The sequence below is a fragment of the Dendrobates tinctorius genome, unplaced genomic scaffold (assembly GCF_039654945.1).
Source record: "Dendrobates tinctorius isolate UK_male_01 unplaced genomic scaffold, ASM3965494v1 ptg000296l, whole genome shotgun sequence".
Classification (NCBI taxonomy): Eukaryota; Metazoa; Chordata; class Amphibia; order Anura; family Dendrobatidae; genus Dendrobates; species Dendrobates tinctorius.
This window is the reverse complement of record NW_027361963.1, coordinates 229,711-246,193: the sequence shown is the minus strand read 5'-3', so window position 1 is coordinate 246,193 and position 16,483 is coordinate 229,711. Positions and strand designations below refer to the sequence as shown.

General features: G+C 50.7%; 1 protein-coding gene across 1 annotated transcript in view; it reads right to left on the bottom strand.

Annotated features, from left to right (window-relative positions):
* The window catches only part of LOC141073082 (uncharacterized), a 41,722-nt gene extending 29,120 nt beyond the window's left edge, over positions 1–12,602 (bottom strand). Inside the window, exons 1-4 of the mRNA XM_073560411.1 lie at positions 12,475–12,602; positions 11,756–11,903; positions 11,258–11,437; positions 6,744–6,867 (exon numbers count right to left, since the gene is read on the bottom strand). Coding sequence (XP_073416512.1) covers positions 6,744–6,867; positions 11,258–11,437; positions 11,756–11,833 — 382 coding nt within the window. The 5' untranslated portion in view covers positions 11,834–11,903; positions 12,475–12,602. The remainder of the gene's footprint in view (positions 1–6,743; positions 6,868–11,257; positions 11,438–11,755; positions 11,904–12,474) is intronic.
* Positions 12,603–16,483: the final 3,881 nt, after the last annotated feature.

Sequence of the window (16,483 nt, the reverse complement as noted above, 5' to 3'; positions counted from 1 at the left end):
TTCTTAAATATCCAAAGGTATAAAATTCTGTGACCCACCTGTGCTGTCAATATGATCACTGCACTCGTCGATGAATTCACTGAAAGGTGTAGTTCATAAAATGGGGTCACTTATGGGGGTTTTCTGCTGCTCTGGCACCACAGGGGCTCTGTCAAGGTGACATGGCACCCTCAAACCATTCCGGCAAAATCTGAACTCCAATATAGCGCTTCTTCCCTTCTGAGTGTAATGTAAGATATGTCTGTAAGATATGATTTTGCTGGGACATTGTAGAAATCTCCCATTGCTACTCTACTGATGACATTGTAGACTGTCAGCTCCTGCAATCCCCCCTCCTTAACAGCTCTGTGTCCGCATTGGTAATAGGACACTTCCTCTGCAAGCATTTGGCCCCTCTCCACAGAAAGGAATGTTGATTAGTTAAGGGAAAGGGTTTCTTTGTTTGAGCCATGCGGGGCAAGCATATGAATGAGAGATATTAAAACAAGTCATATTGCAAAAAACATATGTGACAGAGATATAAAACTCACATCTCTGCGTAGGCAACGAATCCCGCTTTCTAACCCCTAATTTTCACGGTTCTAACACCACCAGAAACTGAGATATGGATTATTCCCAAATGGTGTGTCCTAAATACGGCATGTTTAGGTTTTAATGATTGGATTCGATAAACTGAGAAAAATGAGACCAACTGCGTATTTATACGAGCTTGCCTCGTCTAGATATAGTTAGTATAAGTTTTTAGTTAAATTGCAACTTAGAGAAAGGGGGGCTGAAATTCACCAGCCCGGCCCCTTTTGTGAGGTCACACAGCAGAGGCATTCCAAGGTTCAAACCATTGAGTTGAGCTGGAGTTTTCATGCTGAAAGGACCTACCAGATGTCTGGGGACGTATGGCTGCTGCCCATCCCCCTAGCACATGGCTGCCTAAAGACAATTAAGCAACTGTAAGTGTAATTTCTGTTTTCATCCCTGTTATTTTATATTTGCAATGTACATATTTAATGTCTCAACTTTGTAACAACTTTTATCTATGTAATCACTGCCCCCCTTTGGGGAATAAATCATAAAACTATTAGCTTGCCTCCATGCTCTAAGAAACGAACACGTGCCTTTAGATAATTGCTACTAATTTGGGGGTTTTCTGCGGACCCTCTTCATTAACTCATTGATTACGTAAATCGTAGCTGGTGGCGGCGAAATGTGATTTGGGCACCGGGTGGCCAGACCTAATTGAAGCAGCCGGCCGGTGAGCAATTACCCTAGGTGTAGTTCCCTGACTGACTAACCTGAGGATAAGGGGGGCGCCGGAGAGCTGCGAGTTCCAAAGTGGAACTGAGAAAGTGGGATATGCATAAATCCCCGCAGTTCTTGGAAGGTTGTTAGCAGTGGTGGGGCAACCAAAATACCCCCCTGCGATAAATTGTTAGGGCAAGATTAGCTTACTGTATTTTTGTCACATGGTGCCAGTGGTGGCATAACTAAGGTAAGCCCCCACTGTGTCTGCGATAGCCTTGTGCCGGCAGTGCGTCACGTCCCTCCGTGATATACCAATGTCAGTGGTGGGATCGTGACACCGAGCTTTGCACGTTGCCTCAAAATTAGTTGTCGACCACATATGGGGGTATTGGTTTACTCAGGGGAAATTATGTAAGAAATTGTAAAATTAAATTTCTCCTATTATCTCTTTTGGAAATTAAAAACTTGGGGCAGAAGCAACATTTTATAGTGTAAAAAAAGGGTAATATTCCATTGACTCAGACTGTTATACAAATTTTTTGAATCGCCTAAGGGTTAAAAATGTTCACTACACCCCTAGATTAATTCCTTAAGATGTGTAGTTTCCAGAATCGGGACACTTGTGTGGGTTTCTGTTGTCTGGACATGTCCGGGGCTTTTCATATGTGACGTTGTCAGGCGCCCCGGTCGGCTAGCCAAAACCGCATGTACCAGGGATCATCCTACCGAACGCCTGCTTTCCCTTTAACATGGGCAAAACGCTACTCAGCCAAAACAGGGTGAGGGTAAAACAGTGTGGCAATGCTTTAATGAACCACAAAACAGGCAAATAACATGTAGAACAGTCCCAGCAAAATACCCAAGATGGTGCAAAATGATAGAGTATTGCCCTTCCACTGATGTTATGAGCTCATTTTCTGCTCCACCAGTTGAGAGTTCCCCTTCCGTTCTCCCTCTGGTGGTGACGGGAGGTAGTGAGGTTGGTTTAAGTGGTAGTGATCTGCCACCTGGTGAGGAAGATAATGATTGGATCTCTGGAGTATCAGACTGGCTGGCTATAAGACAGCCGACGCCCTATCCTGCTGCTGGTGATTCAGTCTGCTTCTCAGGTTTAGGACTCAGCTCTGTTCGTCTTTCAAGATAAGTTTGTTTTTTTGCAAATGTTCACACTTGCTCTTGTTGGTCTTTTCAGTTTTTTGTGTGGTCAGCCAGCCCAGTTGGGCTGTGCTGAATTTCCACTCTTATTTGCCTTTTTTTTGTCCCTTGTTAGATTGGCCTCTTTTTGCTCTGTCTCAGAATATTTCAGAGTGCTGATATAGTGGGAGAAGTCTAGTGACTTCAGGGTTAATTTTGCTATCAGTTGTGTTGTACATTTTGTAGGGTTTTTTGGCAGACTGCAGACAGTGTCTTTGCTTTCCTGTCCTTTCTAGTTAGCCGGGCCCCATCGTTTGCTCAGCCTATTTTCCTGCCTGTGTTTGTGCTTTCATCTTGTTTCACCGTCAATACATGTGGGGGGCTGTCTTTCCTTTGGGGTCTGCTCTGGGGCAGTTAGTTTTCCTCTTTTCCTGCTTTAGGCTTATGTAGCTCTCCGGTTGTGACGAGGCGTCTAGGACCAACGTAGGAACGCTCCACAACTGCTACTAGTTGTGTGGTTAGAATCAGGGATCTGCAGTCTGCATAGTTACCAACCTCTTTGGTTTTCTGAGACTTAGATTGTGTTGTTTTTTATTTTCTCCTCGGCTACCCGTTCATAACACACTGACTCGCCGGGATGAGAGCAGTTGTTACTTCTGAGCTTCCAGAGTCGACTACCCCACCTGTGGCAAATCCAGAAAGTAGGTAACGACAAGTTTAGGAAGATGATAGCACTCTGAGGTACAAGGCCAGGTGACCGGAGGGTCACACACTGGCTTCTCTGAACATCTCCATGGAGCCAGGTGACCAGTGGGTCCCAATCCTGCCTTTCTCCAAACATATCCATAGGACTCAGGTGACCGGTGGGTCCAAATCCTGACTACCTCAAACATATATATGGTTCAGTGATGGTCAATGGAGCAGATCTGTATTTTCTTCAGCCAGGGCCGTGGCCCCTAAGTTGGCATCTTTTAGAATGTTGTCAAATCTATGTCCTGCGTGATGGAAACATGATGTCTTGGCTGCTGTCTTCTAAAGAGACTCTAGTTCCTTTTGGATCTCTGAATATATTGTTATAAAGTAGCATAGCCTCTTTTTATAGCGAACAATGGTCCTTCGGGCTAGCATCCAGAGATCAAGAGAAAGATGTGTTGAGGTTAACTTGCACTGTTTGATTATTTATAGTTTATCTTTCAATGTTTGCAAGTCAACAAGCCACAGGACCCCCACAATGGTCACTGAACATGTTAAGCAAACATTCATTGTTCAATGACCCTGCATCACTGTCTTGCAAAGATAGCAGACAATAAGTTGCAGTAGCTGATATGAGATAAATATCAACCATTCATCAATTTACAAATATCAATTTAACCTACAACACGTGTCCACATTCCAGACTCTTGACAAACTAAATTCAAAAGTCAGCATGTAGATACAACAATCAATAGCTCCTGGCTTACAGAAAATAGACATCTGGTTAATGAAGAGAAAATGCTGTGCTGTCACAGAAGGCCTCAATAATTTTTTCGCACAGTGCAGAATGCAACAGTACCTTTGGCAGAGAGGGTCGTAAAGAGTGAAATGCTGTTGCAGAAGTTATTCAAGTAGAGGTGATAACCCTGATGAAGCAGTGGGTGCACCAATTCCTACACAATTTAGTTGTCCACTCTACCCAGGACAGAGGTCATTCAAGGGGGTTAAGACACTAAACCTGTGGGTGTACCATGACGTAGTCTCGCACAGCATAATTTCGCACCTTGTCCTCTTACTGGGCAGGTATCGTCAGAATTTCACACTCCTTTGAAATGAACCAGAGATTCATCGATAATAAGACCCCATAGGATGTTGTGGCTTCAGTATTTCTCTGCTGAAGTGGTTGACTACTGGCCGAATTTTAGATAGACGATTAAAGTTGGAATCATCTAGTGAGGACACTGCGCATTATCAGTATAAGGGGAACATTTTTGTATTGTTTCAAATCAAGTCCTTGTCACGGCCATACGGATACCGGTGAGCTATAGAGAAGATCAGTGCTCCAGTATTGCAGCAGCTCTGGTTTATTCATGAGGCCCAAATGCAGCACAAGACCCCAAAATGTCATCATCTCTGCTGCATTTACAGGGGTCCATCTGGCGTGTGAGGACGTCAGATTTTGGATGAAAAATTGATGGGCATATAAATTTGTCTGGGCCGCCATAAGATTTATTATATCTTCACTGAAGAAGTCAATTTCAGTGAGGCCTGCACAGAAAAAAATGGACTTGAGCTGTCTATGAAATCTGGAATAAGAGGCTGATCATTTTCAGGGGGTGGAGTCCATATGGGATCAATTGCTGAAGGGTTACTGCGGTCCTAGGGCGCCTTGCTGGGGGTCCCTCCTTGATAGGTAAGGAAAAGGAAGAACATAGAGGAACGTGGGATCGTCCTCACTCCCCCTAGAGTCTGAGGTAAGGAGAGCGTCTGCCTCCTCTACTGAATAGCGTCTGCGCCACGAATGGGCCGTTTTTATTCTATTCTTCTCACCAGTGAGGATGTGTAAGTTTGGTTTTTACACGAGTAATGTGTGGGGCGTGTGTAAAGGGAACTATTTATTAAGAAATTTACTATAAAAATTTGAGAATGAAATTAGAGACAAAAAAAATTTGCAGAAAAAAAACTCCAGCAGCGATCACTGCACTCATGCACTACCTATGAAGCTGCTCAATGCTAGTTTACGCTGTAAAAGAAAAATGGACGTCACTATCACTCTGACGGTCGCTCCCCTAATGTGCTTCCCCCCACCTCTAAACCTACTCGGTACTAACTACTATTAGTCTTTTTTCTGCCACTACTCCACTAATAGAAAAAAAGTCCCTTGGTAGAGACTGTGATCAGCAGTACTGACCAGAGCACTGCGGCCACAAGAGGCACACATGTAAGTAAGTGTTGGGGGAAAAATAAAAGTGCGTCAAAAACTGAGCATGGATGCTCAGCGCAGAATGCATTTGTGGTTGCAGATTCAAAAGGCGCAAAAAAGTGCACCAAAAATGCAATTGGGGAGTGATGGAGTTGGGGGGTGCGGACCTGGTACAGGGGTCACAGATCAGTCACACAGCACAGCAGACAGAAGAGATCGCAGGAGGATCGCACTGGCCACCAATTATTTCTCTCTCAGGGTGTGTGCACACGCTGCGGATCCACAGCGGATTTGGCCCTGCGGATCCACAGCAGATAGGCAAGCAATGTACAGTACCATGTTAGCCAATGGGATTTCAAAACCGCAGTGCCCACGGCGCGGATTTTTCCGCGCGAATTTGCTGCGGTTGCATGTCAATTCTTTGTGCGGATTCCACAGTGGTTTGACAACTGTTCCATTGTCCAGGTGTCAAACCACAGGGGAAAACCGCTGGCAAATCCGCAGGAAATCCGCAGGTCACATTACCTAAAGAAAAAAACAATATGTGTATATATACTCAAGTCTACTCCAGTTCAGTTTTTTGTTTTCCTTAGGTAACTTTACCTGCAAATCCACACGGAAAAATCCGCCGGTGAATCCGCACTGTGTGCACTCAGCCTCACAGGTACACATGGGCTGTACAACCGCTCTGCACATCAGATCTGAGGGAAATATAGAGTGCAGAGCGGCGATCATTACCAGCGTAACCGGAACTTGCCGCACATGTACAGTGCATGTTGTAGAGGGATTAAGGGAGACGTAGGCTTATTATCACACTTGTGCGGCCCGATGTCCCTGCAGGACCAACACCTGCATCACCATCCCACTTACATTGTACTGATCAGACCCCAGAGGAAGAGAGGACCCCCTGACATTTTGCCGTTGTTGCGCCCTTCTTAAGGCTACAACACCCCGCCCTGTACATTCTGACATCATGTGATAAGGCTCTTTAACCCTTTCCTGATATCTGGTGTTCAAGCATGGAGGATGCCAGATGAAATGTGGAGCGAGCTCAGATTGCTGCCATTTAACCATTTCACTGCTGCTGACACCCTGGCAGTGCCATGTAACTAGTTGGGTGTCTCCTGCTAATAAGTCCCTTGGTCGCAGAGTCCCAGCAATAGGTTACCATGACTGCCAGGGGCCTGTATAAGACCTCTGTATCTTTCACCAAGGTTTTCCTACAAAATCTGGTATCTATAGACTCGCAGATTCAAGTACCCATTATTTTAGCACAATGACGAAGACAAGACGACAGCGGAGAAACCGCGACTCACAGATCAGAAGAAAATAATCAGGAAAATGAAAGCTGTTGTCAGACAGAGAAAATGTAGAGAAAACCAGAGCAAGTCTGGAGAAAACTCATCTATTATAGGAGGACGCCGGAGAGACGTCATCACATCCACCGGAGCCAACAAGGAGCCTCGCTGCTCACCTCGTGGTGTAAGAGGCCGGAGCTCCTCCATCATCACGGCCTGGTACCGATCCTGGTGTCCTTCTAGATACTCCCACTCCTCCATGGAGAGATAGACAGCGACGTCCTGACACCTTATAGGAACCTGACAACAACGACACCGTCATCACCCAGAATCCTCCAGTGATGTATAATGTCCCAGCAGTCACCTCTCCGCTCATCACCCAGAATCCTCCAGTGCCCTCCTGTATAATGTCCCAGCAGTCTCCTCTCCGCTCATCACCCAGAATCCTCCAGTGCCGTCCTGTATAATGTCCCAGCAGTCACCTCTCCACTCATCACCCAGAATCCTCCAGTGCCGTCCTGTATAATGTCCCAGCAGTCACCTCTCCGCTCATAACCCAGAATCCTCCAGTGCCGTCCCGTATAATGTCCCAGCAGTCACCTCTCCGCTCATCACCCAGAATCCTCCAGTGCCGTCCCGTATAGTGTCCCAGCAGTCGCCTCTCCGCTCATCACCCAGAATCCTCCAGTGCCCTCCTGTATAATGTCCCAGCAGTCACCTCTCCGCTCATAACCCAGAATCCCCCAGTGCCCTCCTGTATAATGTCCCAGCAGTCACCTCTCCGCTCATCACCCAGAATCCTCCAGTGCCGTCCCGTATAATGTCCCAGCAGTCACCTCTCCGCTCATCACCCAGAATCCTCCAGTGCTGTATAATGTCCCAACAGTCACCTCTCCACTCATCACCCAGAATCCTCCAGTGCTGTCCTGTATAATGTCCCAGCAGTCACCTCTCAGCTCATCACCCAGAATCCTCCAGTGCTGTCCTGTATAATGTCCCAGCAGTCACCTCTCCGCTCATCACCCAGAATCCCCCAGTGCTCTCCTGTATAATGTCCCAGCAGTCACCTCTCCGCTCATCACCCAGAATCCTCCAGTGCCGTCCCGTATAATGTCCCAGCAGTCACCTCTCCGCTCATCACCCAGAATCCTCCAGTGCCCTCCTGTATAATGTCCCAGCAGTCACCTCTCCGCTCATCACCCAGAATCCTCCAGTGCCTTCCTGTATAATTTCCCAGCAGTCTCCTCTCCGCTAATCACCCAGAATCCTCCAGTGCCGTCCTGTATAATGTCCCAGCAGTCACCTCTCCGCTCATCACCCAGAATCCTCCAGTGCCCTCCTGTATAATGTCCCAGCAGTCACCTCTCCACTCATCACCCAGAATCCTCCAGTGCCTTCCTGTATAATGTCCCAGCAGTCACCTCTCCGCTCATCACCCAGAATCCTCCAGTGCCTTCCTGTATAATGTCCCAGCAGTCACCTCTCCACTCATCACCCAGAATCCTCCAGTGCCCTCCTGTATAATGTCCCAGCAGTCACCTCTCCGCTCATCACCCAGAATCCTCCAGTGCCTTCCTGTATAATGTCCCAGCAGTCACCTCTCCACTCATCACCCAGAATCCTCCAGTGCCTTCCTGTATAATGTCCCAGCAGTCACCTCTCCACTCATCACCCAGAATCCTCCAGTGCCCTCCTGTATAATGTCCCAGCAGTCTCCTCTCATCACCCAGAATCCTCCAGTGCCGTCCTGTATAATGTCCCAGCAGTCACCTCTCCGCTCATCACCCAGAATCCTCCAGTGCCCTCCTGTATAGTGTCCCAGCAGTCACCTCTCCACTCATCACCCAGAATCCTCCAGTGCCTTCCTGTATAATGTCCCAGCAGTCACCTCTCCACTCATCACCCAGAATCCTCCAGTGCCCTCCTGTATAATGTCCCAGCAGTCTCCTCTCATCACCCAGAATCCTCCAGTGCCGTCCTGTATAATGTCCCAGCAGTCACCTCTCCGCTCATCACCCAGAATCCTCCAGTGCCCTCCTGTATAATGTCCCAGCAGTCTCCTCTCCAATCATCACCCAGAATCCTCCAGTGCCCTCCTGTATAATGTCCCAGCAGTCTCCTCTCATCACCCAGAATCCTCCAGTGCCCTCCTGTATTATGTCCCAGCAGTCACCTCTCCGCTCATCACCCAGAATCCTCCAGTGCCTTCCTGTATAATGTCCCAGCAGTCACCTCTCCACTCATCACCCAGAATCCTCCAGTGCCCTCCTGTATAATGTCCCAGCAGTCTCCTCTCCACTCATCACCCAGAATCCTCCAGTGCCCTCCTGTATAATGTCCCAGCAGTCACCTCTCCGCTCATCACCCAGAATCCTCCAGTGCCGTCCCGTATAATGTCCCAGCAGTCACCTCTCCGCTCATCACCCAGAATCCTCCAGTGCCCTCCTGTATAATGTCCCAGCAGTCACCTCTCCGCTCATCACCCAGAATCCTCCAGTGCCGTCCCGTATAATGTCCCAGCAGTCACCTCTCCGCTCATCACCCAGAATCCTCCAGTGCCCTCCTGTATAATGTCTCAGCAGTCACCTCTCCGCTCATCACCCAGAATCCTCCAGTGCCCTCCTGTATAATGTCCCAGCAGTCACCTCTCCGCTCATCACCCAGAATCCTCCAGTGCCCTCCTGTATAATGTCCCAGCAGTCACCTCTCCGCTCATCACCCAGAATCCTCCAGTGCCGTCCCGTATAATGTCCCAGCAGTCACCTCTCCGCTCATCACCCAGAATCCCCCAGTGCTCTCCTGTATAATGTCCCAGCAGTCACCTCTCCGCTCATCACCCAGAATCCTCCAGTGCCGTCCCGTATAATGTCCCAGCAGTCACCTCTCCGCTCATCACCCAGAATCCTCCAGTGCCCTCCTGTATAATGTCCCAGCAGTCACCTCTCCGCTCATCACCCAGAATCCTCCAGTGCCTTCCTGTATAATTTCCCAGCAGTCTCCTCTCCGCTCATCACCCAGAATCCTCCAGTGCCGTCCTGTATAATGTCCCAGCAGTCACCTCTCCGCTCATCACCCAGAATCCTCCAGTGCCTTCCTGTATAATGTCCCAGCAGTCACCTCTCCACTCATCACCCAGAATCCTCCAGTGCCCTCCTGTATAATGTCCCAGCAGTCACCTCTCCGCTCATCACCCAGAATCCTCCAGTGCCTTCCTGTATAATGTCCCAGCAGTCACCTCTCCACTCATCACCCAGAATCCTCCAGTGCCCTCCTGTATAATGTCCCAGCAGTCTCCTCTCATCACCCAGAATCCTCCAGTGCCGTCCTGTATAATGTCCCAGCAGTCACCTCTCCGCTCATCACCCAGAATCCTCCAGTGCCCTCCTGTATAGTGTCCCAGCAGTCACCTCTCCACTCATCACCCAGAATCCTCCAGTGCCTTCCTGTATAATGTCCCAGCAGTCACCTCTCCACTCATCACCCAGAATCCTCCAGTGCCCTCCTGTATAATGTCCCAGCAGTCACCTCTCCGCTCATCACCCAGAATCCTCCAGTGCCCTCCTGTATAATGTCCCAGCAGTCTCCTCTCCAATCATCACCCAGAATCCTCCAGTGCCCTCCTGTATAATGTCCCAGCAGTCTCCTCTCATCACCCAGAATCCTCCAGTGCCCTCCTGTATTATGTCCCAGCAGTCACCTCTCCGCTCATCACCCAGAATCCTCCAGTGCCTTCCTGTATAATGTCCCAGCAGTCACCTCTGCGCTCATCACCCAGAATCCTCCAGTGCCGTCCTGTATAATGTCCCAGCAGTCACCTCTCCACTCATCACCCAGAATCCTCCAGTGCCCTCCTGTATAATGTCCCAGCAGTCTCCTCTCCACTCATCACCCAGAATCCTCCAGTGCCCTCCTGTATAATGTCCCAGCAGTCACCTCTCCGCTCATCACCCAGAATCCTCCAGTGCCCTCCTGTATAATGTCCCAGCAGTCTCCTCTCCACTCATCACCCAGAATCCTCCAGTGCCCTCCTGTATAATGTCCCAGCAGTCTCCTCTCATCACCCAGAATCCTCCAGTGCCCTCCTGTATTATGTCCCAGCAGTCACCTCTCCGCTCATCACCCAGAATCCTCCAGTGCCTTCCTGTATAATGTCCCAGCAGTCACCTCTCCACTCATCACCCAGAATCCTCCAGTGCCCTCCTGTATAATGTCCCAGCAGTCTCCTCTCCGCTCATCACCCAGAATCCTCCAGAGCCTTCCTGTATAATGTCCCAGCAGTCACCTCTCCGCTCATCACCCAGAATCCTCCAGTGCCGTCCTGTATAATGTCCCAGCAGTCTCCTCTCCGCTCATCACCCAGAATCCTCCAGTGCCGTCCTGTATAATGTCCCAGCAGTCACCTCTCCGCTCATCACCCAGAATCCTCCAGAGCCTTCCTGTATAATGTCCCAGCAGTCACCTCTCCGCTCATCACCCAGAATCCTCCAGTGCCGTCCTGTATAATGTCCCAGCAGTCACCTCTCCGCTCATCACCCAGAATCCTCCAGTGCCATTCTGTATAATGTCCCAGCAGTCACCTCTCCGCTCATCACCCAGAATCCTCCAGTGCCGTCCTGTATAATGTCCCAGCAGTCACCTCTCCGCTCATCACCCAGAATCCTCCAGTCCTGTATAATGTCCCAGCAGTCACCTCTCTGCTCAGCAGCTCGATCATCTTGTTGCTGAGCTCCAGGATCTTCTTGTTCCTCTCATGTATCGGGGAGTGCGGGGGAGGCTCTGTGATGGGGCCCGGGCTCCGCCCTCCTGACTCCTGGAGATGGATGATGGGAGTCACACAGTCCCCCGGTGTCTTCCTCACTATTGTGTAATCCTGTGTATGGAGAGAGACACTTAGGGAGAAGAATTCCTTCCCGACTCCAGATCTGACAATCAGTAGAAATCCCGGGATCAATAACCGTCTCCAGTAATCTGGGGCCATAACCGGGAATATTATTACACTCCGGACAGACATCCCGGCCCCTCTACAGCTCTTACAGGGAATCCTCATGACAACTCCTCCGGGCAGAGAGCTCCACAGAATCCCTGCTCTTACAGTAGAGAATCCTTCCCTCCTATTCTGGATTTCCTCTTCCCGGTGTCGGACTCGTCACATCACACAATAAAGCTGATAGAAATGTAGAGGAGTTACCTCTCCGCTCAGCAGGTAGATGATCTCCAGGGCGCAGTGGAATAATCTCCTGGTGGTCTCATCCCTGTCCTCGTCCATCCTCGGGGGTCATTCAGGAGGAGGAGGGATGAGCACTGGATCAGCTGGAGGGATCTCGTCCTGCCGACGTCTTCATGATGAAGGAGAAGATGGAAATCACAGGGGACGAGAGAACGACAATCACTAAATTCTGCCCAAATATCAACATTTACCAGGAAGAATCTGGAGGAAAAGCCACAAAACTCCACCGCGGCCTCCTCCGCCGATCTGACCGCTCATCATCAGCCTCGTAGGCGGAGGACGGTCACCGTGGTAACTACACCTCCAGCGGGGGACGGTCACCGTGGTAACTACACCTCCAGCGGGGGACGGTCACCGTGGTAACTACACCTCCAGCGGGGGACGGTCACCGTGGTAACTACACCTCCAGCGGGGGACGGTCACCGTGGTAACTACACCGCCAGTGGGGGACGGTCACCGTGGTAACTACACCGCCAGCAGGGGACGGTCACCGTGGTAACTCCACCTCCAGCGGGGGCCGTGAGGGGAGGAGGAGACGCTGCACATCCCCCATACAATGCTGCCCGTCCCCAACACTGAGGAGCCGCAGTCACATGGAGCAGGAGCCTCCACAGGAACAGCTCTGATCTCCCCCACACTCTCCTCTCAGAGATTCACCACAAACCCTCCTGTCATCTCACCGGAATGGCGGGAACCGGAAATCTGCTGCTGGCTGACCGCAGAGAACACGAGCTGCGCACACCCGGGACGGAGCGGCTGCACTGAGAAACGAGGACCTGTGGTGACGTCACCGTCATGTGATCAGGGGGCGGGGCTCAGGAGAGAAGGGGTGAAGGACCTGTGGTGACGTCACCGTCATGTGATCAGGGGGCGGGGCTCAGGAGAGAAGGGGTGAAGGAGCTGTAGTTACTACGCAGCCATGTGACAGTGATGACGTCAGCTCAGCTCCTCCCCCTTCTCGCAGTGCAGCAGACACTTCCTCGTTCTGTCTCCCGTGAGATTCCGGCACAGTAGAGGCTAAATCCAAGTCGGGTAAAGGACCTGTGGTGACGTCATGCCCATGTGACCAGAAGGGGCGGTGCCTCTTCCTCCATAGAGCAGAGCAGAGAGGAAGCTGTGGATGTCATAGCGGGGTTTGGAGTGTTTTTGGGGTCACAGATCAGGTAAGTGAATGTTCATACACGAGCTGGGAGTCTGTCTGGGCAGAAGGGGGTGATGCTTGCATGGGGCTGTGTGTGCATGCTGGGGGGGGGTCTGCCTGGGCAGAAGGGGGTGATGCTTGCATGGGACTGCATGGTGGGAGTCTGCCTGGGGAAGTGGGTGTAGGTTGCATGGGACTGCGTGCTCGGGGTCTGCGTAGGGAAGGCAGTGCGCTGCCGCTGTAACCAAGGTTTTCCCCCGGCGCTGCCCCTTTAAGGCTCGGGCCCCTGTTTTGGTCGCTGTGTCGTGGTCTTCATACAGTCTGATCAGAATGTACATTAATAACCTCATGTTCAGGTTGTACATTGTTGCTGATGGGCATTAGATCACGGTGTGAATATTGGGAGGGGCGGCCGTGTCAGGATTTTTCTTACATAAATGTCTGTTTTCTTCTAGGTGTTGGGGGTTTCCTCCATCTTCTCTCGCCGGGCCCTCCACAGTGGTGACCTCTTTGGATGCCAATTCATCATGTGTCCTCTCTCCACCAAGTGCAGCGCCGGAGCCTCCACCATCCGGGTTCTCCCACAATAGCTGTGACCCAGCGCCCCTCCGATGTCAGAGGAGTCTGAGATCTCCGATATTCCCCTCTTCCCACGGCTTGCTAGGGTGGGTCCTGTGGGGGTCTACCACCTTTTCATTTCCTTTGTCCAATATTTAGTTCTCACCTTTACCATATTTGCCTTACATACTGTCTGTACTTTGATGCTTCTCTATGTCTTTTTTTGGGGGCTTTGTTTTATGTTTTTTTTTGTTTTTTGGGTCATCCTAGGACGTGTTATCTATGGCACAGGGCCCCCTAGATCCCCTTCCCTTTACCCACGCTCATGTCCTACAGTGGATTCAATGAGAAATGAATTTTGTGTTAAGTACCGCGATACAATTTCTCCTACACCTCATTGGGGGACACAGACAGTGGGTGTTATGCTGCTGGAACTCCTCCCCTGCAGTATACTCCCTCTCGCTGGATGAGATTTCTCCAGTTCTTGCTTAGTGTCTGTAGGAGGCACTTGGGTCTGGTTTCAGACCCCACCGTTTTTATTTTCCTTTTTGATTTTTCTGTAACTTTTTATTTTTTAATTAACTAAGTGAAGGGGGCGACTGTTCCTTTCTACGGCCCGCTCTCCCCCGAACCAACAACAGGCAAGCACGCGGAGTATACCTCCCCGTACACTTTCCTGCGACCAACGGGGCTGATTCCTCTGGCGGTTCCTTTACTGTCCCGGTAATCCACAGGTACGAGGGCTCTGGAGCGCAACAGACGAAGCATGGAGTGCAATGGAAAAGACTGGAACAGCGCTTCCGAATGCCCTGAATCAACCCCATAGCTCTCCATCCCCCTGCCCATAGGGAGGGTCGATTGAGCATACCCCTTTAAGAACTCCTCCAGCTCTGCTACATCAGCCCAGGAGGATGAGAAGACCTGCATGGATGGCCCCGGACAGCGCGGCCGGCCTGAGCACTAGAGTTAGAGGTATGGGGTCGGGTCCTGTTTCCTGGGAGAGATGCTGACTTTGTCTCAGCGGAGGTGCACTGGCGCCCCCCCCAACTCGGCACTTACCGCGGGTACGGGTAGGCCAAAAATTTCGTCCCTGGCTTTTCCAGCCTACTAGGCCCCAATTTGAATAGCGCCATCCACGCTAGTGCCGCCGTCCCCCCTCCTTGGCGCCTCTCGTCCCTTACAAAACGCGCTATCCTAGTCTTGGGGGCCATGTCATTTATTTCAGCCTTCTCTGGACTTGGACTGTGAGGTGCACACTCTGCCGGATATCGGGTGACACCACAGGGCCACCGCTATTCCTCCCGGGGACACAGCATAGGACCGGGGTAAGCTGCATCTGCCCTCAGAACAAAGCTTAACCCCTTCCCGGCACATTCCCTGCAGACCAGACTCTGCTTTTAACCCTTTCAGGAGCACTATGTCTCAATCTAAGGAGGCTAAACGGGCTGCTAAGAAGCACACCGCATTTTTTACCTTGTGTACCACTTGCAAGACTGCCTTGCCCAGTGCCCTGACTTATCCCTTATGCACGGGCTGTGACCCGGCCTGCGCTCAAACGTCCCTCGCCGCTGCTGCTGGACTTCCTGCATCTAATCCCCCTGAGTGGGCTGCTTCCCTGTCACGGTCGGTGGAGTCACTGACCCAGGCTATAGACTCACTCCGGGAGACCTCTTTAAGTCAGAAAGCGTCTTTACCTCTCGAGGAGGGCTCTAGCGACGGCCGGGAACCGTCCACCAACAGGGGCCGTACTCGTTCAAGGGATGGTCAGGTCTCTAGAAAGCGGATCCATGACGCGTCCCCTAGTCACGCTTCAGCATCGGCGAGTTCTGTCTCTCGCTCTCCCTCTCCTAATGTTCGCAGCGAGCACGACTCTGAATTCGAATCTGACACGTCAGCCCCTCAGAATCCCCCAAATGACCAAGAGTTGCTTGATTCTCCTATAGAATCAGTCAACAGGATTCTGGAGTTGGATGTGGAAAATATTCCCGCTCCTGCACACGCTATCTCATTTAAGAGAACCAAACGTGTATGCAGATTATTTACCAGCCATCCGGAGTTTAAGGACATTGTCCAGAAACATAGGGATCGTCCGCATAATAGGTTCACAGGGCAAAAGTCTTATGAGGCTAAATACCCTTTTGTTCCAGACCTAATGAAGGATTGGTTACAGTTCCCTTCGGTGGACGCTCCTATCCCTTTCTGAGTGCTACTCAGTCAGAAACCCCTCCGATCGTCAAATTGACTACCTTGCCCGCTCAGTTTTTGAACCTTCAGGAGCAGCGCTTTTTCCATCTTTCGCGGCGACTTGGGTCACTAAGGCAATGGCCGCTTGGGCATAAGTCTTAATTACAGCCTTCCAGGGCACCAATCTTCCACCCGGAGGCAACCAGTGTCACCAGACAGATAATTCACGCAGCGGACTTTGTAGTGGACGCTTCTTTAGATGCCGCCAATTGCGCTGCTCAAACTGCCGGGCAGATGCCACATCTAAAAGATCGTTGACTTCTCTGCCCTATCAAACTGGTCGTCTTTTTGGAGAGAAACTGGACCAGCTCATTTCTGATACTACCGGGGGAAAAAGTAAATTCCTTCCTCAACAAAAGGCTGTTCGGCCGTTTCGGAACCAACAGCCGACGCGTTTTCGATCTCTTCGCAACAACTCCAGTTGGTCCTCTTCTACCTTCTCTTCCGGTTCAGGTCGGTCCCCGCGCAGAGACAGAGGATCCCAGGCCTAGGGCATCTGGATCTAGGGGAGCCAGATCTCATAGATCTTCTACGCAATGACTTGTTGCGGTATCCGGTGGACACCGACAAGGTAGGCGGTCGTCTACTTTCCTTCAGTCACACCTGGCTCGCGGTCGTCAACAACAAGCGGGTTAGGGAGCTGGTGGCCTCAGGATACAAGATAGAATTTTCTTCCCCCACAAGAAAAGGACAAGAGCCTTCCTTTGGGCTGTTCAGGCTCTGCAAAGGAATCATCACTCCGGTCC